The sequence below is a fragment of the Vigna unguiculata genome, chromosome 7 (assembly GCF_004118075.2).
Source record: "Vigna unguiculata cultivar IT97K-499-35 chromosome 7, ASM411807v1, whole genome shotgun sequence".
Lineage (NCBI taxonomy): Eukaryota > Viridiplantae > Streptophyta > Magnoliopsida > Fabales > Fabaceae > Vigna > Vigna unguiculata.
This window is the reverse complement of record NC_040285.1, coordinates 34,513,130-34,541,100: the sequence shown is the minus strand read 5'-3', so window position 1 is coordinate 34,541,100 and position 27,971 is coordinate 34,513,130. Positions and strand designations below refer to the sequence as shown.

The window sequence follows — 27,971 nt, the reverse complement described above, 5'->3', positions numbered from 1 at the left end:
TCAGTGAAAAATAAGGTCTCATATTTTAAATGACACTTATCGAGATTTCTTATGACACTAATCTAATTCTGCATCATCAACTCATCTCTGCTATCGAAAACGCAGCAATATCGAATAAAATAGTGTGCAAAGGCAAGAGTAAAATAAAATATTGATGTTTTTTATTTTTTCACAGAAATGTTCAATAACTAAAAACCGAAAACTAAATCGGAAAAACAACTAAGTATTTTGGTCTTCATGATTCTCATCAGACACCACAGCTAGACTGTGCTCTGCCCCTGATTGTGAGAGAGCAAGAATACATTACAAAATGGACCGAATGGATTTGTGAGACCATTGACATAATTTCACTAAGAACGCACAAAAAAACATAACTTTACTAAGAACAGATAAAAAAACGAAAGAGTTTGATTCGAGTGGCGAAGGAAGATGTGTGTAAGATTATGCTGAAGCAGCAACTTTATCAACCTCAATTTGTTGTCCACCCCATATCCGCATGCGAGCATTTGTTTCTTCAACCTACAGTTGAGAAGATTAAATGAATGAAAGGATTCAGTATTTCAAAATTCATCCATATATGAAAAGTAAAGCAGTATCACTTTTCTGCAGAACTACCTCTTTCTTCCAATTGGTTTTGTAAAGTATCAACACGAGCAGGAAGGTCTGAAGAAGCATTCCACATATCATACCACCCCAAAGTCCCTGAATAGGGAAAAGATATCAGAACAAAATTTTAAGCTTGTATCAGTATAGTCATATTCATTTTTCACTCAACACCAGATAACAGTACAGCAACAAGCAATTTTGCTATTTTTCATTAACTTTTGCAGATCTAAATACAGAAAAGTCAACAGTTTGCACTAAATTTATGAAAGGAGATTTTGATGGAAATGCAATCAGAGTAGTGGTATATCACCTCAACCCCGAAATTTGCTTTATAACCAAGAATGAACCCGAGTGGAAGCCCAAATAAGTAGTAACAACCTATGTTGACGTAGGCCACAAGGGCTTGCCACCCACCACCAATAGCAACACCTGTAAGAATGATTTCAAAATTGTTATTAGGGTTGAACAATGAAGTAAACAATGAAAATGGTAGTCAATTATACCTGAAATCACTGGTTGAACACTGTTAAGAACCATTGTAATAGCGAGGAGGAATCCTAGCTTCGAAACGGCCTTTTGCAAAACCAGACTGTTAGTAAAAATAACTCCATAATAGTCTCTAGTCGCCAAAATAACAGCCATGAAAAAGATTCCCAAGAGAAGGGACTGAAAGATTGTCACGTAGACAGAGTACTTGGCAGCTCTTGGACGTCCGAGTCCAAGTTCATTGGAAACTCTGACACTGAAAATAAGAAACACACAAACAGGAACCAGCATTTCAACATATTTGCAAGAGTAAACAGACAAAAAATCAAACTCACAAGACATTAATTCTGGTTTCATACCCGATAGCTGCATTTATTCCAATGAAGATCATGCCTTCCCACCCATTGATGTTCATGCTATAAAACATCATTGAAATAATCAGAAATCTTACATCCATTATTTGAATGATCATAAACAAATGTAAAACTTGGGACTGCGATTCGGATGGAGGAATGATTTACGAGGTTGTATTGTATGAATGAAAGTATGATCTTACCATATAGAGAGGGAATCAACAGCAATCACTGCATTGTTAAGGTTGCCAGCAAGAACTATGAGACTCATCATATACCAAATTTCAAGGCAGAGCATTATAGCTGATGCAAGAGAGAGCCTTACAAAGGCCCAAATATCCTTAAAAGCCGACCATGACAATCCATTCCATCCATCCTTACACCAGACCACGACATAAACAAGTTGAGCCGATGTAATCCCCCAACTCGTGATATCAAATGCCAGAGCTGCACCAGTTAGGCCTAACTCTAACGTATGAATAAAGAGCCAGAGCAACCCAACGTGCACAACAAAAGCCACAAACCCAATCCATGCAATGACGTTAACCTTACTCTGGGCTTGAAGGAACTTTTGCGTTGGAAAATTGAAGGCAAGTGAAAGAAATTGCGGAATTACTTTAATAGCGAAAGTTCCAGCAAGATCAGCTATATCTTTCTGCTGACCAAGAAGCTTCAAAATTGGAGCAGCAAAAATGTATAGTGGCAACAGCAAAATGCTGGTCACAGCTAAAATCACCCATGAGCGTTGCATATAAACGCCAAGCATATGAACCTGCCCAGCTCCGAAAGCTTGTCCACATAGCGTCTCTGTTGCACTTCCCATCCCAAGCTACAGGGTTTTATTCACTGTCGTTAGATTTTGTTCTTAAAAACCAACATTCCATTAACAACTACAATTTCTGCAATTTGGGATCCTCCAAAATGAAGACGTCGTAACTACCCTCACCATAAATAGATACTTACATAACAAATTTTAAAATTGTAAAAGTAAGATTATAAAATACCACTATATTTATGCAAAATTCTCAGAGTAATTGCATAGATAACTCTAAACCCTAAAAAACCCAAAATAAAATTAATCATCATAAGTAAAGATACAAGTAAGACGAAGGAAAAATTCAAGTAGCGACGGTGAGAACAAAAGAACACCCTTCTACATTTTGAAGCAGATAAAAATCTCTTGAAATTCAGCAACAATCTCGATACTCATGAACTGCAAGACAACATGTTGACGTACATAGATCGAAAAGTTACGTAGTTCGGGTATCGAAGAGAAGAGAAGGGGCTAACCATGAAACCAAAGGCGAAAGTGCCAACGACGGAGTTGATGAGAGAGACAGCAGAGAGCTCAATGTCGCTGAGGTGTCCGACGAAGATGCTGGTGACAGAGTTTATACCGTATTGGCACCATATGTTGAAAACAATAGGCAAAGCAATGATCCACATCCTCTTGCTTTCGATCCAGAACACCTCCTTAACCTTCTTGAACCCCCTCGCCGCCACGTAGTCGCCATCCTCCGCCACCAGCGCCGCCCCCTCGCCGTTCACGAGCAGGGGAGCATCCATCGCAATTACCAAACACTTCAACGCCTCCGATTCAACGTCAAACTCTCAGTTGCATACGTGCCCCACTCTCGGACTCACGAACTCAACTTTAGTCCTGCATGCACAACTAATGAGGAATTGTTAAATAAGGACGCGTCCCTCTATCATCACCGATGCAACTTCGGTTTTGCTCGCTCTTAATTATACAATGTTTCTACAAATGTTTATGCACCTATTTTTTTCTTAAAATTGCACTGTGTTAATTCGACAGTGACCTGCGAACAGAAATTTCTGCAGTGCATTTATTGTATACAACCCTATTTGAAGTTGTTCTAGATATTCTCTCAGATTTTTACTCTCTAGTAAAATATCGCATTGTCCTCGGAGTAACTCTCGGTGAAAGTTGAGAATCTCAAGTTAATTCTCCAACCATTCTTTTACAATTTCATGCTGCTTCTGTCTATAGTTTGTTAAATTCCTCTGATTTCTAATAAAAAAATAAAATAAAAATCTAATGGGATGATATTTGGTTTGGCACAAAAAGAGTCGCCAGATTAAAAACAAAATTAATAAAACTTGCATGACTCATCTTCTTCTTTCTAACATACTCTTTGGTGCCGTGTTTGTTAGAGTTTATGTAAAATTTGTTCAATAAATGATCACGTAAGAAAAAAATGTCAAGAGAGGTAATTCCAAGTAAAATGTGTAAATTCGTGGTATTTTATTTTTTTATAGAAGTGCAATTAAAGCTGTAACGAAAAATTAATGTAGTAGGTCACAATTTTTTTTCTTTATTATTGCTTCTTCTTCCTTCCATAAACTCTTGAATAGAAATAATTTTGAATCACTTATCTATCAATCGTTTTGAAGTGTATATTAGGCTTAGCGTCTCTTAATGTGACATCAACATTAGAAAGATTGAATATGTATACATAGTTTTAACGTAAGCATACTTCTACACCCAAAAGGAAAATGATGAAACATGGCTCGAGTGTAAAAGTGAAAGTGTCGAAAATAATAGTGTGGTTTGGTAAGAGGAAGGGTGTACGATGTGCCACGTTACTAAGTACCGTGGTATTCATTGTAAAGTAACGTTGTCGTGCACTGTGCTGGGCCACATAAGGAAGTAGTTAATGGAAAGCAGAAAAGGTTTGTTGTTACATGTTGAGGATTATGATGGGATAAATACTAGAGGTATTTTTTAAGAATATCCCACTGCGTTTCTGAATTCTCATGTGTAAAATGAAAAGAAGAAAAAAATGTTGCATTCCGATTTTTTTTTTTCAACTGAAATCCGCATAAAATATATTATTATATTTATTCTTCAATACTATGTTTTCAACTTCTGGCAATGTTTTTGAAATTAAAATTATGAAAACTAAATATATATTTGTCTTTGTTTTCTTTTGTTGTACTTATTAGTCTTGCGCTCAGTTTGTAATAATTGTATGAAACTTAAAGTTATTGAGCTGGGAACAGTTCAGCCTAACAAATTTCACGAAATACCGCGTCAAACTTTAAAATTTAAGATTTTATTATTTTAAATGTTTTATAATTGCTGAATTTTAATTAATATTGATATTTGTTTATTCTTGGCACATAATTAAAGTGAGTAAGATGAACGATTTGGAGTAATTAACTGAGGTTGACAGAAAAGGTCTACCAATACGTAAGAATATATAAGGCACCATTTGACAAAATATCCATCGGTCAACATCAACCATTCCTAAAAATAAGTTTTCTTCTATTGATTTATTAAATTAATCAGTTCAAAAAACTTTAATTAACTTTTTAAATACTTTATAAAAATAATATCAATTTAAAAAAAAATTACAAAATGATGTTTGAATATTTAATATAAATTATAAACTATAAATTGATGCCTAGATATTTAACATAATAACAATTTGATTATTGGTTAATTTTTATTATTTACAACTTAATCACGTATCTTAAAAACTAAGTAATTTTAGTTAAAGATAATATATATATATATATATATATATATATATATATATATATATATATATATATATATATATATATATATATATATTCTTGATGATAGACATTGTTTATCTTTTATCATAAAAATTGTAAACTTGCCAATTTTTAAACTACAAAGGTGACACATAAATATGTGCTGTTATAAAACTAATTAAACTCTTATTTTGATATAGGTTTTTATATTATTAGCATTGTATTAAACCTTAATGTTTCGCCTAGAAAAGTACTTAAGTTTGTTAGAATCATATCCAATTAAATTATATGAAAAAATTTAAGCTGTATTTAATTTTAAGTATGAATTTGAACGAAAATAATTGAATAAATTTGAGATGATTTGAAGGTAAAATTTATATCGTTTATTTTAAGATATTTGAAGGTGAAAGAAAATATATTTAAAGATAATAAAAATTGTGAAATAGTTGATGAATGTGATAGATTAAAAAAAATATTTTAATGGATAAAAAACTAAAGATTACAAATTTACCCTTACTATTATTAAGATTATTATTAAAAGTAATACAAAACAAAGTTTCATGATTGGTTTTTAATAAAAAATTAATAGATGGAATTAATTAAAAATATAATGTCTTCCACCAAATACATGGTTAAATTGATATTCAGCAAATTGTCAATAGTTTAAATTAAAATAAAACAAAGTTGGTATAATATTATTTTTAAAAGTAATCACATCCAAATCCAATCTCATGCGAGAATAGCCCAATACTAATATTATGTATATCCATCTTCTTAAATCCATTGTAATCATCATAAATGAAAAACGTTATTCACTTCTTCGGCTGTCTCAGCAATGGACCAAGTTTTTATTTATTTATTATTATTATTATGCATTTTTTTTTTCATATATAAGATTTGACAACGACGTATTGCACAAGAGAATAAAGGTAGAAATTATTTCTGGAGATCCATTCAGTGTTAGAACTTGAAATTGGTTTTTATTTAATTTGAGATGTAAAATCAGCCACACAGCATTTATGTCAAACCGGTAAAATCAGGTGAAACCTGTTAAAATCATAAACTCATATATCGCTCTGACAATTATGGCGTGGGAGAGTCCCACCTACAGCACACCCGCACAGATCACTCAACTTGTACCAAAATTTGGATTCAAATTTCATGCCACTTGCATACATTATTTTTCAAATTAATTAATATACTATCATAATTTGTAACCAAAAACATAATAGTGTAATTTTTTTTTCAAATTAATATACTTTTATATTTTTTTTAATTTTCTTTTTAAATTCTTTTTTACTTTCCACTCTCTTTCCTTTAATACACTCTTTTTTAAAATCTGGTGTAGCATATGAACCTTTTTTAAATCGAACGCCCATATATATTTCTGTCGTATTATACACACTTGAAAGTGAATGTTAAGGTCAATTACCCTGAAAATAAATGGAAAAACGTGGCTTAAATTAAAACCTTTAGTTGCACCAACCAGCAACATTGCAACTAGTGTAAAAGTTTTGTAATCTTCCTCGAGAAGGACATGCAAAAATAGTCTCAATGTTTATTTTGGATGCATTTTTCAACCATTTTCTACAACCCATTCACCTTCGTAATATATAAGGTTACCGGTTAAAAAAATGCTTCTGCAAACCTCAAGACACATTTATATGTCTCTGTCATAAGCAAAGCTTTCAACTAAGCAAAGTTTTTTCTCCTTGATCTGCTTTGGGGTTTTGAGACTTAAAAAACTACAAGGGAAATTGGAAGTGAGATGAAACATTAGGTATTTTTTGTTGCATTGAGGAGTAGGACCCCTTGGAAGATGCTAAAATTGATAGAAGAAAAAGTGAAGGTCATTTATTTCTTTTTTTTCCTACTTCTTGCTAAAGGTCCACATCGAGCAGCATTATAAATAAAAAGGGTTGTTTATAATATAAAGTGCAATTTTTGTTAGGCAAAACCATTGAGCCGTGCACTGAAAACATAGCGAACTATTCTTTCGCCTTTTACTAAAGAATACCGTGTTTTTATTGCATAAAGCGGGCATACAATAATTTTTGGAAGAGAATTCCTCTGGAAATCTCTGTAATCCAGTTTGAAATATTGGTTTCACTATGACACAAAATCTTGAATATTTTATGTATGTGTCATGAATTTATACATCTCATATTAGCCATTTGTTTCAAAGAATTAACTATTCTCAATTGTATTAGTAATCTAATAAACTGTTGTTTCAAAGAATTAACTATTGTCGTAAGTTGAAATTTCCACTAAGTTTGCTGCAAGGGGAAGACTAACCAGATTTGAGAGAATATTTAGATTGAATAAATTTTTAAAAGTTAGAATCTGGATTGAAACATAGTTGAGAATGTAGAATTTTGGACTCACAATATTTCAGCATCTGAACAGAAACACTAAAAAAAATGGAGAACCCTTTCTTTTTAGAAAGCTATTAAATTAGGTTTCAAAACACTAGAGAACCTATTTTGGCAGGGTCAAAAGTATTGATCCTGCAGAAGTTTCAACATAAGACTAAATTTCCTCTTCCTGAACTAATCATAGTTGAGACAGGGAAAGAGTGTAAAGGAGAATGAATGATATGAAAGAAAAATTATTATTGAATTGATTACTGAGAGATGTTATAATTGAGAGATAGTGAACTATTTCGATTTTCCTTGACCTAAGAGAAGGTCCACATTGCAGAGCACAGTGAATATATAATGAATTATTTGTACTATAAAAAGCAAAATTTCTGCAGTGTGAAGTCACGGAGCCATGTAGTGAATACAAAGCGAATTATTCTTTCGCCTTTTACTAAAGAATACGGTGTATTCTCTACTTATAGTGGTATACGATAATTTTTTTAAAGGGCTTGACACAGACCCTGCAACTAGTGTAAAATTTATTTTTATGATAATTCTTTTTGATAATGATGAGTTTATATGTAGTATAAAAAAGAAAATCATTAGTGTTTTAAGTTTTTTTTTTCTATTTTAAGAAAAGGAAGTCAAAATTATAATTTATTAATATTTAGTTAAATAGTTTTTTAATAAATTGTGTATTTCAGATTTTCTACCAACACTGAATTCAACCTAACCGTGAATTGAGGAGGAAGAAAAGGAATAAAAGATGAAAAAGCAAACAAGTATTTTACTACATTTTAGTAAAAATAATAATGGATGAAAATAGCAGCCCTGTAGAGACAAATAAGAAGTGAGTAAAGATATTAATGTTCTGTAAAAAAATAAAATAAAGAACATTAATGTATAGTACTTAATGAAAAAAAAAAGCATGTAAAAAGAAAGAGCTACATAAGGACCCTTGTTAATGCAATATTCCACTTTTCCATAATTACAGAAGCACCAAAAAAGAAAAAAAAAAAGATGTCCACTTCCTCTCAGGCCCAAAGATGGAATACAAAAAAAAGAACCCATGATGAGTCCATAGAAAGGAAAAAAAAAAAACTTTTGTTGATCTGAGTTAAAATGAATTTTAAAGTGGTTGATTTTTAGTTGAATACTTGTTATGACAAAATTGTAAATATCATAATTTAAAATATTAAATTAAGTATATATATATATATATATATATATATATATATATATATAAAATTTTAAATTGATGTAAAATACATATGAAATATTTAGTGAACGAAGAAACAATTTATGGTTACAATCGTCTTTTGAAATTTTGAATAATGTATTTTTCACTTAGTTGCAAAGAATATGATTTAGAACACTAACGAAATAAATTTACAATGATGGCAGTTAAGTAAAAAAGTAAAATATAATTTTTGTAAATATTTTCCTTATAATCCTTCTTTTTACCTAATTTTTAATAGGATCAAGTAACAATAAAAGTCAAAATTTAAGGATAAAAAGAGGTTGGAAGCTAAAAATAATGTTAACTTAAATAAAAATATCAGCTTTAAAAAACTATTTTGTTTTATAATTTTACTTAAATGAAAAGAAAAGGAAAGATTTGATGATCTTGATATAATTTAATGCATGTAATAAGGTGCATGCTTTCACATAATGAATCAACGTGTACACTATAAAATTATTTTTATATTAAAATTAAAATTTGAATTTATTAAACACGTTAGGTTTGACATTTTCAAAAAGAAATGTGTTTTCAGGTTAAAAATATAATTTATACATATAATTTCTTTTTAACTTTTGTCATCACCGACAAAATGTCAAAATTGATTTTGTATATAAGATTTACATTTTGTTGTTCATTCATTATATTATTTGAAAACTTGGTAGTGAGAAAATAAATTTTATCTCTCAAACAGTAAAAGATATACTGTTCACACGTAGCATAAGTAAGGAGCATCAGAATCAGAAAATTAATAACTTTCATACATTACATATTTGTTATAAACATTATAAACATACGAATATTAAAACACACGTACAATTTTTTTTCACTAATTTTTTCAATTTTATTTGATATGAATTAATTTTTCCAATAATATTATAATTGTTGCTGGATTTGTTGTCGGATCGATCACTGTGAGATTCCTTTTTCTTTTGCACCCCTATCTTGTAAAAAAGGTTGGGTCTGACCTTTTCGAGGACCAAAGTTCAGCCCACTTTGGCACTCTCAATACTCCTTTCAGTCACTCACTTTTCTATTCTACCTCATTTCACAGAAACAGTCCTCTCATTTGTCTCCTGTGCTGAAGTAGAAAGCTCTACTAAAGCTTGAACGAACTCCCCGATTTCAAAAGTTGAACCCTCCTTCTACCACGTAAGTTGATCCATCCTCTTGGTTCCTTTCGTTTTCAGTTCCTAAGCTCTAGTCTCACATCAATCTCTATAAGTCTAAGTTATTTTCGTACTCTTACGTCTCTTATTTCAGTTTCCTAAGCTGTGGTTGAGCTGTGGTGAGATTCTGTTAGGCTATCGTTTCCTTTAGCCCTTCTTTTCCAGGTAAGGGAAACTAGGTTCTTTTTCGCGTTTTTGAAATACGTGGTTTGTTTTCGTTTCTGTTTCATGCTTAAATGATTAGAAAACGTTAGTTTTGGTATATTTCTGAGTTAGGGGTTCAAATATTCATGAAACTGTGATGTTTGACGTCATTTCTCGTATTCTGATGCGTCGCATAGTCGATGGGCGAGTTTCTTGGCTCGCTGAGCGATTGTGTATTTTTCTGATATGCGCAGTTTTAATAAAATTGACTTTCCCGACTCATTAACCGTTGGATTGAGCTCAAATTTTGACATTTGGTTCGTAACATGTTATTTTATGGTTTGACCGATTGGATTGTCGATTAGATGTGTGTAGCTCGATAAATGTGTCACGCATTACTGCAGTAATTTTGGTTTTGTGATAATAATTTTACTTAGGAATTTTGGTGTAAGAATTATGGTTGTGTGTTATGCTTGATTGTATGGAATTGTAGGCACTTAAATGTTGGCACTCATTTATTTGGGATGAATACTATGTTGTGATATATGTATGCTAGGAAGCTCTGACACGCTAAAAAAATCGCGCCTCCGTGCCGGACTCCCGTACTGGACACGGATGCGTGCACGACGCGCATACGACACCGCGTCGGACGTGATTTATTAGGCCAGACACGACCCTGCTGGGGGATACGCCGGAGAAGACACAGCCTGGTCCATGAAGATGTCGAAGCTGACAGTATGGATGGGGTAACCGTGGTTTCGATCTGAGTATCGAAAGAAAAAAAAAACTAAACCATTGTTGACGACGAACTAACGATGAAGAGACGTTTGAGTTACAAAAGAAGGCAAAGAGAAATTTAAGCTTCTGATTATTTTTTAATAAATTAATTTTCCTAGGTCCTAGGAAGACAAAAAGAAGTTGAAAATTTATAAATTTTTTAATTAATAATTAATTATATTATTTAATATTATGATTTTGCACTGATCCCATATAAATGCTATTCCTCAGTCAGAGAATCAGGATTCAACGATTATTTAAATTTTTTTGTCCATTTAATGTATTATTAATCTAATAAAAATAACAATTATTTTCAATATAATTATTTAAATATCAATTTATGTATTTTATATATTTATATATTATTTAAATATATTTATTTAATTTATTTAATTAATATAGTTATTCTTAATATATATATATATATATATATATATATATATATATATATATATATATATATATATATATATATATATATATATATATATATATATATATCGCCGTATCCGTGTCCTATACTTTTAAAGTTTAGTAGTATCCTTGTGTCCGTGTTCGTGTCGTGTCCGTACCCGTATCCGTGTCTGGGCTTAATTGTATGTATGTCATGGTATGCATTTATAAAGTATGAGATTAAATGAAATCTTGTTATGTTGAGTATGAAATGGAAAACATGACTTGAATGATTGAGATGACATGTAGAAATTGTTGGTAAAAGAGTTTCAAGGAAAACTCTTAGTGATGGTGGTTAGTGTATACCTTGATATAGGGGATGTCTAGATAAAGGAAGGTATCCTGAACTCTAAAAATTACTCACGCTCACATAGAGTAGAATAATTTATGTGGTGAGAGTGGCAGGAGGTCCTAGTCTTGGGACATATTGGGCCCAAGACATTAGAGGATTAACCCTGTGTGTGGTTGGGTGATAACCCCTTGCGTCTAGACTCTACAGAGTTTAGAAACCAGCACAGGTGCATACTTCCTTTAGAATTCTATATCAAGAGTATGATCCGGATATTGAGTTAGAGAGTCCTTCAATTGTTTACTTTCACATGTTTTGGGTGCTTACTGCTTTGCTTGTCTATAACCTGTTTTATAATATGCTTGCTCAATAACATGTTAAATATTTTATCTCTAGCTTACCCTTTTGCTTGTGTTTTTCTTATGTGGTGTTTCTGTTTGCGATGATCACCAAATCTTTGGTGTGAGCAAACGTGGAGATTCCTGAAGATCGTTCGGATGATAGTGATGTTGTTGTCTTGTTTTGGACATGGTAGCTGGTGCTCTTTTGAACAACTTTTGTCATACCGTTTTATTTATTTATTTTTTTGCAACTCTTTGCTCTGTGAGCACTCTCAAGTTAAGCTTATGGCCAATGTTTTGTGCCTTAGTACTTTTCCTCTAATAATATTATGGATAACTTTACAAGATTATTCTTATATGGTTTCTGTTGGTGTTTCATTTTAAAATATAATCCTGCAACGTTTTATTTATTAGAATTATTCTATTAAATTGGGACGTTACAATCACTATTTTTGACGTATAAATTAAAATATAAGTGAATATTTGTTATTAGGTTACATACCAATAAATATTTAATCAGTTTTTTTATTAGAATAATTAAAAGTTAACATTTTAATAATTTGTTATTTATATTTATTATAAGAACGATTAATATTGATATGCAAATTGAATATGGATTATTACTCTTTACTTTTTTATTTAAAAATTTAAAACATCTCACTAACAATTCCTTCAAAATTAATTTTAATTACTGTTAAGTTACTATTTACTAAGTATACATGACAATTAATTAAACACATGTTTAATAATATAAATGACTAATAAAGTTTAAACAAATACAATAAAATTAAAGTTATTATAATAAAATCGTAATATTTTTATTATAATAAAAGTAAATATAATAATACTTATTATATCGACTATTTATAGTCTTAAAATTTATTTTTCAACATGTTACTTTCAATCGTTGAATAAAATATAGTTTATGAAGAGAAAAGTGGATATTACTAAAAAGAGGTTGTGTTTGTTTTATGGGGTGACCATACAAGTGATTGAACGAAATCGATTATGGCTTTGTGGGCTCTAACTTTTGCTTTATTGACCATCAAAACTTTTTTTTTTTTCAAAACAAATCCTTGAAAAGTGGCACATGATAATAGATAAAGCCATTGGATATTTAACATTGTTTCATCACTACAATCATAAGTTTAATGAATTCTATAATTGTCAAGTTTTGATTCTGAAATCAGACTATAATGAAGGGTGTGCCTCTTAATAACTAAGGATATGCACAAATCTTCTTAAATCCCATTAACTTTTTCTCCAAATTTAAACCAATATCAACTTTTCAAATGCATTCCTTTTTCACTTAAAAAATATCCAAATGATATTCTCTACTTCCAACTTTTCTTTACTACGTAATTTGGAGATTCTAATGGACATAGCTTCTTTTGTGGGTAAATGTAAATTAATTTAATAAGATTTTTAATATTTCAATGTTATTTATTGTTTAATACAACTTTCAACCGAAGATTTTTAAGTTTATTTTTAGTTGATATAGAATCTCCCATATAGCTTTTTATTCATTAAATATTCATGTAAAATTTGTTTACACCAATACTAATATATACAAATTAAAGTATTAGTATACATTAAGGATGGAAGAGCTACAATAAAATATGAAACTGATATAGAATTTTGTAAGTTTTAGTTAAAAGTTTTTGCTTTCGTATTATTTGGGTTGTTCCAAGGTCTACCTAATGGCTAGGCCTCCATTGCTTATTTCAATGTTTTCAATTTTGTTTTCTTGTGCTCATTTTAGGTTAAATATTTTTAACTTTTAAAATTGATAATTTTATATATAAGAGTTTTATTACCTCAATAAAATAACAATAAGCTATCTTGTACTATATACGTCCAAAAATATTTAGGTTGAGATGTACTCAGTCCAAGTATACTTGAATAAAACTATCTTATATTGGTCATATCATTAACATTGACACAATGAAATTAAGTTAAAGAAATGGCTCAAACATATTAGTGGAGTATTAGACACAATTAATCAAGGTAAATTAGTTACGTCGATTCGATTCATCTAGATAAAAGTCCATAAATATAATATAAATAACACAATGCACGAGGTAAATTAATTATGTTATATTATTAGGATTAAATATGTTTTTGGTCTCTCAAATTTCAGTGAAATTTGAAATTAGTCTATCTTCAAAACTTTTAACCAATTTAGTCCTTCATCTTAAAATATGTGTGAATTTAATCCTTTTAACCAAATTTTGTTAAGTTTATCTGACGTTTCAAGCGCATTTCATGATAGTATTTGAATTATTTATACCGTTTGACACATTTTTGTTTCAATGTTAACTCAAATGTTATCATAAATACGTTTAAAATGTCAAATAAACTTAATAAAATTTGGTAAGAAAGACTAAATCCATGCATTTCTAAAGATGAAAGACTAAATTAATATAGAATTTCGAAGAGGGACTCATTCCAAAATTCACTAAAACTTGAGGGACCAAAAACATATTTAACCCATATTATTATGTACTATTGTTTGACGCACTTTATTGAATTGAATGTTAAAGTGTTTTTTGCATACACCCTTTTTGGCTTTGGAGAGACTAGAACCGAGAACATCCTGATGTGAAGGTGTGAAATTGGAGTTATGAGTGTGCTTGAAGAGTTTGGAAAGACTTTTACAATATATATTTGACCTTGTAAGAACATTTTGCCGCCCATTGTAAGATTTAGATACCATGAAGAGAAAACTTTATAGTATCTACAAGAAGCAAAATGGTTGAAGCAAGAGAAACAGGACAATCTTCGACTGACATAACCTCTATGTTAGAGATGTAAATAAAAATACAACAAAAATAATGCCCTAAGACAAGAGATTGCAAAGGTGGAGAAGAAAAATACAATGAAGCTAAAAGGACAAGGAGAAGAAGAATCCAAAAAATAGGACTCTCTACCTCAAATCTTAAATCATAACATAAACAAATGAAGACTTAAATAATAGTGTTTTGTACTTGCAATAAATACTATGAGTTAAGCATTCACATTGACTAATGTCCAGTATCCAAAACCAGCAGCAAATTGTGCACATAATTCCCAACATAAAATTCTTATCTATTATAACATGTTTTGAACTTTCCAGTTCAGCCTATTTTTGGAATCAAAATCATAATTTCATCATTGATTAAATATATGTATCTCAAACTCTCAAATTAAACAATAACATTGATTTAAAATCACATCCAATATTTTAATTCATTCATGCACAATTCTAAAATCACCATAATTACTAAAATACAATGAGAGAGTATCAATTGAACTTCTTTTACCTAACAAATGCTTATTTGACCATTAATAACAACTCTACGAAGAGTAAAATTGAAATGACACATAACGTGTGTTTGGTAATACTTCAGGAAAGATCGAATGGATTCTTCGATATTTGTTTCTCATTGACTTGAATTTTTTAACTAATTTAACGTAAATTTTATAGTTGAAACCGATTACACGTCCGAATGACACCAAACCAAACACATTGATAATCTTAAAAAGCATAAAAAAAATCACTTAAACGAGCAAAACATTTATTAAAATTTGATCCAGTTAAAATAACAATTCTTTTAATTAATTGAATATGTGAAACTCTAGAATGAAACCACACGAGAGAAAATATAGAAAAAAGAAAATTTTCCAAATCATATTCTAATCATCTACCATATAGTAATAATATAAATAAAACGCCGATAAATAATATTCTCAACTATCTAAAGTTAGATTTGAGGATGATGGGTACGTGGAGAATTTTATGGCACATCAGTACAATTGCAAAACCGATTAGGTAAACTTGAAATTTGGAGTATTCAACTTAGGGAAGGAATATATTTATCGTAAAATTATTTTTAAATAATTAAAGATTTCAAATTTAATTCTTACATACGTAACTTATTAAATATCTAGGTAAAAAAGTTGCGTCTACAACAATATTATAAAAGTGGAAGGAATAAGTTTATTTTCAATTACAGTAAAAAAGATGGAATATATTAGGGCGGCATGATACAGGTGGCGCGTGAGATGTCCCATTGCCACGTGGCACCTTTCAGACGAATATTCTGTGGAGAGAAAATGGGAAGGTGAAGCGGTGTTTTTCTGATGCTTTTTAGTTAACCAATTTCATAAATTCTTGCCTTTACGCAATGCACTTGAGGTCAGGCAAATTAACTCATTTTTTTTGTTATGATATCAGCACTTTTATTTAACACAAATATTTTTCACTATTCAATTAATTTGTAGTATTTCTTCTTACAATGACATTAATCGTAATATTCCATTTTTTTTTTATGAGTAGACATCAATTAACAATTACTTGTTATGAAAAAGTTATTTAGTAATTAAAATTAGTTTGATTTATATTACACTCGATAGCTATATAGGATTTTCTTTCTAAATAAAGTCTAGTATTCTAATTTTTAACTATGAAATTAAATATAAATTTTTAACACGATGGATCTCTTATTTAAAATATTTTTATACTAATTTTCTAGTTTATTGTCTCACAGCTCCAAAGTTATTATCTTTATTAATTACCATCTCTGTTCTCGTATATATAAAATATATATATAATTGTCGTATAAGAAAAAAAAAACGCAAAAATTATAAAGGTAAACTAATTTTTCAAAGAAATAAACTTAAATAGAAAGAGATTATATTATGGTTATTACTAAATCTTCTATTTGTGTTCCAACACTCAGGACCAATGTCCCTAAACCAAGACATGACAGGGTAACCTCGCTAGCTCCTAAGTATGATACTCTTTTATATCATATTGATGTGAGTGAGATACTAGTTGAGTTAAGATAGTCTTACTCTCGATACCCTTTCAATACACTTAAACTTAACCAAAATTAGTATTTTTTCCTTAGAAATAATAATTTGAATACCACACATACTACAACTTTACATATACACATACACTACCAAATAAAAATTCAAACAATAATTATCTTAAGTAGCACACAAGAAAACTATTTAGCAACACTATAAGGCACCACTAATTCACAATCATATAGACAAGCCACAAATCTCAAAAATGAAAATACAATGCCACATTCAATACTACATTACTATAATACAAATATCCAGTCAAGCATATTCATAGTTTTTGCAACAATATTCCAAATTCAAATGTTTTTAATCTCTTTTAAACTAAAGTGTTTAATTACTTTAAGACTTATAAGAAAAAGTTATTACACCACATCAAAAACATCCAATATTGCAAATCAAAACAATTGTTTTACCATAATAACATCAGAGTCACACATATTCTTTTCTCATCTTATAGGCTAACTCTTCCATACTTACTTATGATATTTCTTACTAATACATTATCAAACACACTTAGTATCAATTTTTTTCGTAAGTTAATCTCTCTATAGTCACATTCATACCCATTCTATTAAAAAAAAAACAGCACAAACAACAATTTATCTATTCAAAATAGTAGTTTCTCATCACACTTTATATTTCACAATTCAAATCAAATTACCATTCTCACAAAAATTATTTCCAAATTTCAGCAATCATATAAAAACAACATTCATACCATTTTTTTTATTTAACAATATGACCTTAAAATTTCAATTAAATTAACTTTCCTTACCCTGTAGAAGAACCTACCAACGTTCTCTTTGGGCATCCGCACATTACTCAAGTTTGTCTTACATACAACAAAACCCTACCAAAACTAGATTGCGATTTCATGACAACCAAGGGATGATGATTCATCAAGAACACAACGGAACATGCAAATCCAAAAATTTTGCATGCATTTAAAATCAAAATGGACTTCTAACAAAATGGGTAAATTGCACTTACTTACATGTATAGATTGCTAAAAGTAAATTGTACGGTTTGTTACAAAAATCTTGCTTTTACTACTTTAATCTTCAAAAGATGAGGAAGGATTGGATTCTAAGAGAAGTAGAGCAGAGAAAAGTAGGAAATCATAAAGAAAAATGTGTAGAAGAGTGTTTTGTTTCTTAAAAGAATCCATTTTAGTAGATTTCAACTTTTTAATAAAAATTAAAAAAAAATCATTTATATATTTATTGGATTTTCATATAATGTAACTCTACCAAAATTGTATTTCTAAGTTTAGTGAAATATATATGTTCATATGTTACGTACCTTAAATATAATATACACTTAAAAAACATAAATGCATAAACAAATTTTGGAGACTTCTTCCGTGCTAAACTATAAAAGTTCCCTAAACATAAAATAAAAAAATAACAACGAGTTAACTATTTAATTAAATATATAAGAACAATATCAGTTTATGTTTATAATCAAACATTAAGTGTACTAAAAATCTTTTAAAGCACACAAAATAGAATAATAATCACAAATAGTTTAAAACATTCATATTAGGTTCAAAAATAACAATACTTATTATAATACAATCACTCCAATTCATGTATATTGGGAGTCAAATATAAAAGATGATCGATAAATTGTGAATACAATTTCAAAATTTAAATATTGCGAACAGAAAAATGATAAGATTTTAGCAATTTGGACTTCACCATCATTCTCTTCTTCATCTATTATTTTCCATTTTATTTTTATTTCTATTCATCCGTTAATCCATACTTAACAACATAAAATACCAAAAGCTAAAGAGGAATTTAAGTTTGAATTAATCAATACAGAGAAATATTAATACAATTATTTTAAGTTATTAATAATAATTAATGCTAGAAATAATAATAATTTATGCTTATTTTCTAAAAATGAAATGTATGTTACATATTATTATGAAGTTTATTGCAAGTGATAATGTCCTAATAATGCTTAAGTGAGACTTTAAGTCACTTTGGTGTGTTGAACTTAGGTAGATAAAGGTTACAAAAAAATACATGTTCTAATTAAATTATTTTTATACTTTTATACATGCAACTTGATCGTTTTAAAAAGATTGAGAGAGATGTATTCAATAGGTCAATTGAAAAGTATCGAAACAAAAAAAGATGGTCAATTTTAGAATGACTTAATTGTCCATTAGACTAATTCTATTAACCATTTGTAATTAATTCTAATCATATATATAATCATGAATTTGTTAAGTAGGTTATTTTAGTCTTCCCTTTTGACCCGGCATTCCTAATAGGTTGGGACCATTTTTCATTTACAATGGTAGTCAAATTTACAGAAAATACTAAACTTTGTTATTCACTTATACATAAACGAAAAGTAAGCACTTAATTTAAAGGTTAAACAACTCATTAAAAACTAATGAAGTCATAAAAAGTTACACAACTTTGATATAGGACTTTAATGAAACATGTAACATGTGAAAGATTATATAAATTTAAAGAAGAATCTCACAATTTTCAAAATAACTTATGATGCATGCATATCGAAGTCATGTATGCTCTACCAGTCATGTTCTAGAAAACATTCTTCACAGAATTATTATTTGTAAATCCTTCACAGTTATGTGAAAATGACTTTATGTACTTGTGTTTTAACTCAAGGAAAGTCTAACATATAATTTGGAAAAAATTATATAATCTTGTAAAAGTGATAGTAAGAATCTTTGATATAGAACAATAACTAAACATAAATCAATATAAAAACAAAAATGTATATATTTTTTATTATTTCTACTTTCACACTCTTGATCCTCATCATTTAGAAAACTTTTATAGATATCGATTAAACAACTCCACAAATATATAGTAAATCTTATTGAAAAATGTTTGAAGACAATTTAAATACTTTGTCCAATGAGTTAATTATTTTTCAACTATTTGTTATAATAAAAACCTTGACACTTATATGTGATTATGTTTATTTTAAACCTTTTTTCTTTATATTGTATACAGTCAAGATATTGAATAATGTTGAAGTTGCACCAAATGTTCATTTATTTTATTTTAATCTTTTTAAAAACTAAAAGAATTTTCAATTTTTCTTTTGTTAAATGAACTTTGTTTCAACTTTCCAAACATTTATATACATTTTAACATCTCAATTATGCATCCGCTTCAAAACCTATCAATTATTTGTTCGCATGAAAAATTATTAAAAAAAAGAAAATAAAAATATAAAATATAAAACACACACTAAACACTAAATATGTAATAAAAATTACACTTCATAAAACATAAAATAAATATACATATGAAAGAAATCTATATAAATTAAAATTTTCCTATTTTATCCCGATCTAATCTATCCTAATTAATGTATTTTGGAAGAACAAATTAATTTTCTATTTTTTTATAGCACAAAACCCACATCAAGCTTACAATCAAACTAATTTGAATTCATCCAATTAATTTATATATTAAAATATATTTATTTATTACAAATTTTAGTTATACAAGCAATTTTTTACACGTTATATATATAAACCGTGTATACGCCAATTGAAAATTTGGGAGGAAATAACGGGTTCAAGTCAGTTCTGAAATGGTCCCCCTTAAATTTACATACGGAACTTAAAAGAAAACTCATTTAATTAAATGATATGTTTATTAGAAAGGAAAAATTGGAGAAAGAAAAACACAGAAAAGTAGAATAAATAAAAATATTGATGTGAAAGACGAAGGAAAGTTTCAATTGAAGGAGAAATATACTTCTTACTAATAACTGTTGATAAAAAAGAAACATACATTTAATAGGAATTTATTGTGATATGTTATAGAATAGAAGATGAAAGAAAAATGAATTGTTATTGAACTGATGTGAAAAAAATTGTAACCTTATCTATGGCAAAATTGATAAAAGTATGGTTTGACTTTTAATGAAGAGGTGGAAGTTTTTGAAGTGGCACGAAAGGACAGGTGGTAGTAGTTTATACGAGGAATATTAGGTTAGTAAATGGTAGGTATAATAAGTGCAGGCTATCACTCATTCTTCTTTTGTCATCATCTTAATTCATAAATCTAAAACTCCACTTTTTTAGCTTTTTCTTTTCTCTCTCATGCTTCCTCCACACTTCTTTCTTCTCTACCAACCAAATGAAAGAGAGATAATTAGGAATTGGGAAATTATTTTTTTTTTTAAGTTTTACTGATAAATTTTTGACAATACACATGTAACAAGATGAAAAAAAAAAATTATATGATTTGGAAAGAGAAGAACAATTTTATGTGTATTAAAAAAAGTAATTTTTTATTAAAAAAAATTTGTCAAAATATTTTAATTGTTACAAATTAAACTGTACAGTTTTTTAAGCAGAAATTGGAATGTTATATAAAGAAATTTTGTAGTTTTATACATTGTTATCGTAATACGTATCAAGTAAACTCTAATTCAAAATTATAATTTGATATAATGAAGTAAAACATTGATATTTTAACAATTAAATCTTAATTTTTTTTATAATTAGATGTAACAATTTTTATCATTAGTAATCCCTTCATAATCTGGTTTTAAAGTTTAACACAAGTGATTTGTAAATAAATGATGTATGTTAATTTAGAAACATATTTATAGTAATTTTGAAAAGATAGTTTATGATTAAAAGATCAAGGGTTAAAAAAAGTGTTTATTTTTGTATAATATTTTAGATTTATAATCTTTTTTTTTTCCTGTTTTTGTTTGTAATCTCTTACTTTGTTTCATTCATAGTATCTAAAGAAAACTTTGGAGGGAAGGGTGCTTTAAGTTGAAAAGGTTGTGACTTTATTGCGTATTCATTGTTCCTTCTTCGGCTTTGACAAAGATGGACTTCTCTTCTGCTTTTGGGTGACATGTTGCTCATTATCAATTCAAACATCAAATCGTACCTTTTATTCTTCCCTCACCGATTGCTTCTACTGTTTTTAATTTTAATTTAATTCTAATTTACCCTTTTAAAATTTTTCCACAATCTTTTTTATTTAAGATGCTGTTAAATAATTTAATTAATTACAAACAAATGGACAATCAATTAGTAAGAAAATTTCAGATTAAATAATGTTTCAATTCAATTATTATCGTTATGAAATTGTTCTCGTCAAGGGAGATCTGAGGTATATAATGATCATAATTCGTCATTTTTGCTAGATACTTTTACATAGGGATATTTTCTCCTTTGTAGTTGTGTCTTTCTCGGTCCTTTTTCTTTCATTTTTTTTTTGAAAGTAGTTGCTTAGTTTTATACAGGTCTTTAACTCGTCCTTGATTAAGTTTTTCTTGAATCGCGATAAGTGATTGACGTGTGCCGAGGTTATCCCAACCTCTGCAGGGATGTGGTCACATGATAGTTTAGCCGTTATCCTGAAAAGAGGAGATGAGTTACAAGTTTATGAATTAGGCCTTCATCTATACACATAGGTTGACTTCAGATCAGACCCAACATATCTATGCATGTAGGTCGGCTTTAAATCAGAGACACATCTGTACACCTAGATCAGCTGTGATCTAGTCATCAGGGTATACAGAAATATATATATATATATATATATATATATATATATATATATATATATATATATATATATATATATATTTCCACTCATTATTAATGCATTTAGCTTTTATTGTTCATACCCCAAACACACATCTAACTGTTTTCATCAATATTTGTTTTCCTTTCATTTTTAGTACATTCTTCGCTATTTTGCCCGTGATTAGTATGCTTGATAATAATATTTGATTATGTATAGGAACGTGTTGGTTGAATTTATATAGATTCAAAAGATACCCAGATTCTAATAAATTTGAATTAATTTGTTTGGATTGAATTTTGAAAAACAAAATCCTAACCAAATTAACTCAATTATATTTTTCTTTTCAATTTGGGTTCACTAAATGGGATAATATAAAGATTAAAAAGATAAGAAAAAATATAGAAGAACATTCAAATATATTATAGAATTAAAATTCATAAAATAAAAAAAAACTAACACGTGTCAGTTCGAATAAATATATGAAGAACATTCTAGAGTTAGAGGCAGAAGAGCGCTGGAATCCTCGTTATACATTAAACTTGTATAACTTTTACAAATCTTAAATTGAATTGTATAAAAAATAACTTTAATTTACAAAAATGTTGTTTTTAAAAATGATTTATGTATATAAGTTTGGGCCCCAACCAAATATGTAAAAAATGATGTGGGTATATAATAAATAATAATAAAAGAAAGAGTCTCCACACGGTTTGACAATTTGCATGAACGTCCTTAGTTTGCTAGAATGGGGAAGCCTTGACGTTGCAAAGAGCGAAATATTTGGCAACAAAATTCACGTTGAAACATGTGCACGTGAACCATCCACCTCTCTAGATCAGAATATATGCGTATCGTAATAATAAGACTTTACTTTATATTAATGGAAAAAATAATACATCACTCAACTATACCTCTAATGCTTACATAACCAACTACTCAATATCTATATATATAGAGAAAGAGAGCATTTATGTCTATATGACATTATAAAAATTTCAAAGAATAATGTAAATTTATTTAAGCAACTATCCGTTGTATAGTTGGATTTTTTAAAATAATCTAACATCCTAAAATCATGTTAAAATATAAGTTAACATAAATTTAAGAGAGTATTACATATTTAACTTTACGGTCAGAAATGGAACGAGTCACATTGATAATATAAAATTCAAATAATTTCTACATTAATTATATATACTAGAAATGGAGTAAGAAAAAACAAGTAAGCTACAGTGCAAAGGATTAAAACTATTTAAAATATAATAAAAATCACATAAAAAAAGAGTTTAGAGTGTGTTACGTTAAAAGAAGAAACCCACAACCATAGAAATTAGAAAGCAGAAAAGCACTGTACCAAAGTGCCAGCATGTTGTTTCAGAACTGAAGTGAGAATGATAAAAGTACATAAATGAATCATCATATTCATAAATGTTGCAAGAAGGCAAATAAATTTTCTCCAAATTCAGTCACTTTTTTTTATTTACCAGTTTGGTAGAAGGAAGGAGGAGGATATCATTCAATACAATTTTCCCTTTGCAGAATGTCTAGGCAACATTAGAATAACTAACAATGTGGTATATAATATCCATGGAAAAAAAAAAAAAAAAGAGAGTAAAAAGTTGAGTTGAGCAATTAACACCAAGCAGAAGCCACGGTCAGGGTTCTTCCCATCCACCCAAAGCAAATCCCACCCTTTTCTACTTTTACTGCCACCCGGTTCTCATCACCGAGTCGATCTTTGATTGACTCAGCGACTCTCTGACTCAGTGGTTTCAACCTGAAACCAGCCATGTCCATGCGCGCGCGCCACTTTCCGAACACCTCGCACCTTTCCACGCGGTCCCTTCCTTCGCATGCCACCGAGTTCGCTATCTTCCGACTCAGTCCCTCCTCCATTTTTATTCGCCACGAGTTTTCCCGTGTCATCGTCGTGTCCAGCGAGTCAAACAGCGCGCCGTAATACGCGCACGACTCAGCCACGCGAGCCACGAAGGGCGCCGTATTGGTGTTCGACTCCTGCTCCACCAGCGTCACCACGCGCGGCGCGAGTGCCTTCACGCGCCGCAGAAGTTCGTCGCGTGGGTTCTCCGTGGAGACGCTCTCGTCGGGCATTCTGTACAGCCTGAACGCGAAATTCACCGCCAGCACCTCGTCCGCGTCGCAACCCAGAGACTCACGAGTCAACTCGTCGATTCTCCGAGTCAGCACTTTGAATTCGAAACCAATCCCGAGTTGCTCTGCGAGTCTTCCGAGCATCACGCCCGCGGAACTCATCCTCTCGTCAGCGCTGTTCTCCGTAACGGCTATGATCTTGACGACGGCCGGAGAGCCCTTTCGCCGCAAGGAGAGCTCGTGGAGAAGGCTCGCGTAATGTTTCCCGTTCCCGATGTCGAAATCCACCACGCAGAGTTTGGCGTTATCTGTTTTATCATCGAATGCGGATTCGAGGATTGCGATGTTGGCGACCATGAGCGCAACCCTAAAAAAGAGCGAGTGTTCAAATAGCAACTGAGTGGACTCGGCGTGTTCCCTGCTGAACAATTCCGCAACCGGTGGTGGATACTCAGCGTGACTCATCCGCGACTTGAGCGCGGAAACCATGCAATTTACGAAGCGTTGATCCGAATTCTGCGACAATCGGGCAAGGATCTGCGTCGCGACCTCGAATCTCCTTTCTGAAATTGCTTTCGCGACCTCCGTTAGGCACTGTATGACACTGATGGATTCTGCGGAGGAGTTGGACGACGTCGTAGAGGAAGAGGGCGATGACGAGGCGCGTTTGGGCGGAGTGATTAAGTTCTGTATTGTGTGTGACCATTCAGAGGAGGTCACGACTGAAACGGCGTCGCCTTGGTCGTCATCATTGTCTTCTAGAAGCTCTTTTTCCAACTCCTGGAGGCGGTGGTCTATCGACGTCTTCTCCGTTTCATGGGTCGCGGTTACCCTGCCTTGAACCGGAAAGAAATTTGTGTGAGACAGGATCGGAGTCGTGACTGGTTGTGCGTTAACAGCGTTAGGGCGAATGTGGTGGAGGAGGGAGGCGCCGTAACGGTGTGACGGTAAGGCAGATAATTCAGGAGAGAACGTGGAGAATCGGTTGTGTTGAAAAGTTCTGGGCTTTACCGAACGAAATTGATAGTTAGGAAGGAGTTGGTTATTGTTGTTGCTCATAACAACGTTGTTGGTGTTAGTGAGGTTTTGGGTCTGGAATTCTGCGAGTGTGCGTTTCCCGATGAAAGAGGATGTTTGGTGTTGAGGTATGTGGGAGGATGGATGAAGCAAAATTGAAGGTTGGGATCGGTAGAGAGGGTGGTGAGTGGTGGCGGGGTGGTTGTTGATGGTGGGTTGAACTGCCATGGATTGAGTAGGGAATCCGGTTGCTCCGCCGTAGAAATCGGAGGGACCAGCAGCAGGGAACCCCGGCGACGACATCCCAGGGTTTGTGGCGAAGAAACTAAGGAAGCGATTAAAAAGTTAGGATTTTGGAGGAAGGCATGGGAGAGAGAGAGAGAGAGAAGGGGTTGAATTGAAATGTTGGAGTGATTCTGGTGAATATAACAACAGAGGGGATTTTAAATTCGATCAAGAAAGCGAGTGAAGCCTTTTCTTTCTTCTATTCCTTTTATTTCTTTGGATCTTTTCTGAACGCTACAAATAATGTGAATGCTGCTTTCTCATTTTAGATTGCGCATGCTCACATCACTACCGTAGGATTCGTTCAGATTCCAGATTCCATCTCTTCGACGGACCATGATCAAGTCCATAGGAGCCGAAACGCAGTCGTATCTTAATCAATAATAACAAACTTCAACTCCTGAGTCACAACTTCCTCGGGTAACGCAATTCCAATCCTCACGCGCCCTTCCATTACTATTACAACTTCTCACCATTTTATCACTATCAATTTCATCATCAAATTATTCTCTTCCGCTATTAACTTTTCACCTATTAAAAACTTTATTTTCTACTTTCTAAGACTTTAAATATATTAATTAATTTTTTAAATAGTATTTAAAATTTTATTTATTTTATTTTTCATTTTAAGATATCGCTCTTTTTATATAATTATTTTTCTTAATTAAAGTTGTTAACCAATGTTTAGAGTTCCTAAAGAATCTTCACTTTTCATATGGAATTAGTGGGTTAATTTTTTATCATGCATTTAGTTTGTCTACTACTGTGGTGGCTAACATGTGTTTCAGTGTTTGTTCTATGAAAAAGATTCAGGTTTTTTTAAAATTTATTTTGATTATTTTATTAACCCTATAATTTTTATTTTGATGTTGCAATCCCTGCGTGTTGAGAAAGATCATTGAGTAAAACTCTTGCCTTCAATATAATAATATTATATGCGTTAGGAAATCCATTCAACAAGAAAAAGAATTACGTCAATTTCTCTTGAAAAGTAAAACTTATCATTGAGTACTTTTTACATAACTAAGAAATTCATGTTCCAACCTTGAAAACAAAATTTCTGTAAGAATACACTGATCGTGGTTTAAAGATGATTTTTCCAATGAAAAGTAAATGTTAAGTAGATAGACATATTTTGAACAAAGTTGCTACATACCATTAACATCTATGATATAAACAATTAAAAAGTAGTCAAATATTTATTGAACCAAACAAGTAATCATTAATTTTGGGTCATGATTGGGAAAAAATTCTTATCAGTTATTAAATTTGTTTGACTCGATAATTAATTGTTTTATTTAGTTTTATAATTTTAAATTATTTTTTTAAACGATAGGCTTTTTGAGAAAAAATAATCCACAACTAGTGTGATTTTTCTTACATTAAGTATTTTGTGATTTTCTTTTACATTACGCAACTTGTTACTTTAAAACAATTCAACTTCATTTCAAACTCGATTGAAATTTTAGATATTGATAAAAAAAAAATTTTGAGCGAAGCTAATTACGGTAATATTTTCTTAAATATTATTAAATTGTATTTTTAAAATCTGGTTTTCACATTAATAAAGATAATATATATTGATTTAAATTATGTATTTATATAACTAGTATTTTAGTTTATGCAAAACACACAATAAATGTCATTTTTATATTTAATATAAATGTAAAATATTTTTGCGCAAATCTCTCTATGTAGACGATAATAGTTACGACAGAAATAAAAGATTACCTCATATAGAAAGAATTAAAATAATAAATTAATATTTAAAAGATAAAAAAGACAAAAAAGGAATATAGTGTTTTAAAATATGCATTTCAAATAATGCCATAAGCTACTGAAAATTAATTTACTAGACAGTACGAAGACTGTTTTACAGCTTTTTTCACTTGGTCTTTATTTTGTTACAGCCTTTTTAATTGGTCTTTATTTTTTGAGTTAAAGACTCTTTTGGCATTATGCGTAACTTCAAATAGTACTTTTGAAGATATTAGTCGTTAACTTTTTCTTTCTTTTCTATATTTGTATTATTTATTTAATTGATATTTTGTTTTTCGAAGGTTTTGTTATAATATTGGAGACACAAATAAATGTATGACATTTGTTTAATTATATTACTCTTATTTTCAACTTAATTCGTCCAAATTAATTTTGATAATTTTTTAGTTTTCAAATTTTAAAAATAATAAATATTAGAAACAAATAAATTTAGAAAACTCTAATCTTCAAATAATTCTAACACATAGGAAGCTTAACTTCAATCCATTTTAACGTCATCTTCCAACACATCTAAACCAATTTAAATGAAATAAATGTCAATAACAAAGTCTTTTTGCTTCAAGGTACCATGTCTTTTAACTACAACAATTCAAAAATCTTATCAATGAGTAAAATAAGCTTAT

At 30.2% G+C, this 27,971-nt stretch overlaps 2 protein-coding genes and 2 non-coding genes across 4 annotated transcripts; 2 read left to right on the top strand and 2 right to left on the bottom strand.

Annotated features, from left to right (window-relative positions):
* Window positions 1–139: 139 nt before the first annotated feature.
* On the bottom strand, window positions 140–3,269 carry LOC114192689 (protein DETOXIFICATION 35-like). Its single transcript, XM_028082473.1, has 7 exons — window positions 2,736–3,269; window positions 1,649–2,274; window positions 1,452–1,508; window positions 1,110–1,348; window positions 917–1,035; window positions 616–702; window positions 140–519 (listed from the first exon to the last, which is right to left on the bottom strand). The coding sequence occupies exons 1-7, from the start codon at window positions 3,009–3,011 to the stop codon at window positions 442–444; spliced, it is 1,482 nt and encodes a 493-aa protein (XP_027938274.1). The 5' UTR covers window positions 3,012–3,269; the 3' UTR covers window positions 140–441.
* A 3,663-nt stretch (window positions 3,270–6,932) lies between these two features.
* LOC114192837 lies at window positions 6,933–7,050 on the top strand. Its single transcript, XR_003606156.1, has one exon. It is a non-coding gene; the product is annotated as a U5 spliceosomal RNA (small nuclear RNA).
* A 688-nt stretch (window positions 7,051–7,738) lies between these two features.
* On the top strand, window positions 7,739–7,853 carry LOC114192836. The gene has a single exon (XR_003606155.1). It is a non-coding gene; the product is annotated as a U5 spliceosomal RNA (small nuclear RNA).
* A 15,752-nt stretch (window positions 7,854–23,605) lies between these two features.
* Window positions 23,606–25,760, bottom strand: LOC114191911 (scarecrow-like protein 8). Its single transcript, XM_028081364.1, has one exon. The coding sequence runs from the start codon at window positions 25,585–25,587 to the stop codon at window positions 23,788–23,790; it is 1,800 nt and encodes a 599-aa protein (XP_027937165.1). The 5' UTR covers window positions 25,588–25,760; the 3' UTR covers window positions 23,606–23,787.
* Between the last annotated feature and the right edge of the window lie 2,211 nt (window positions 25,761–27,971).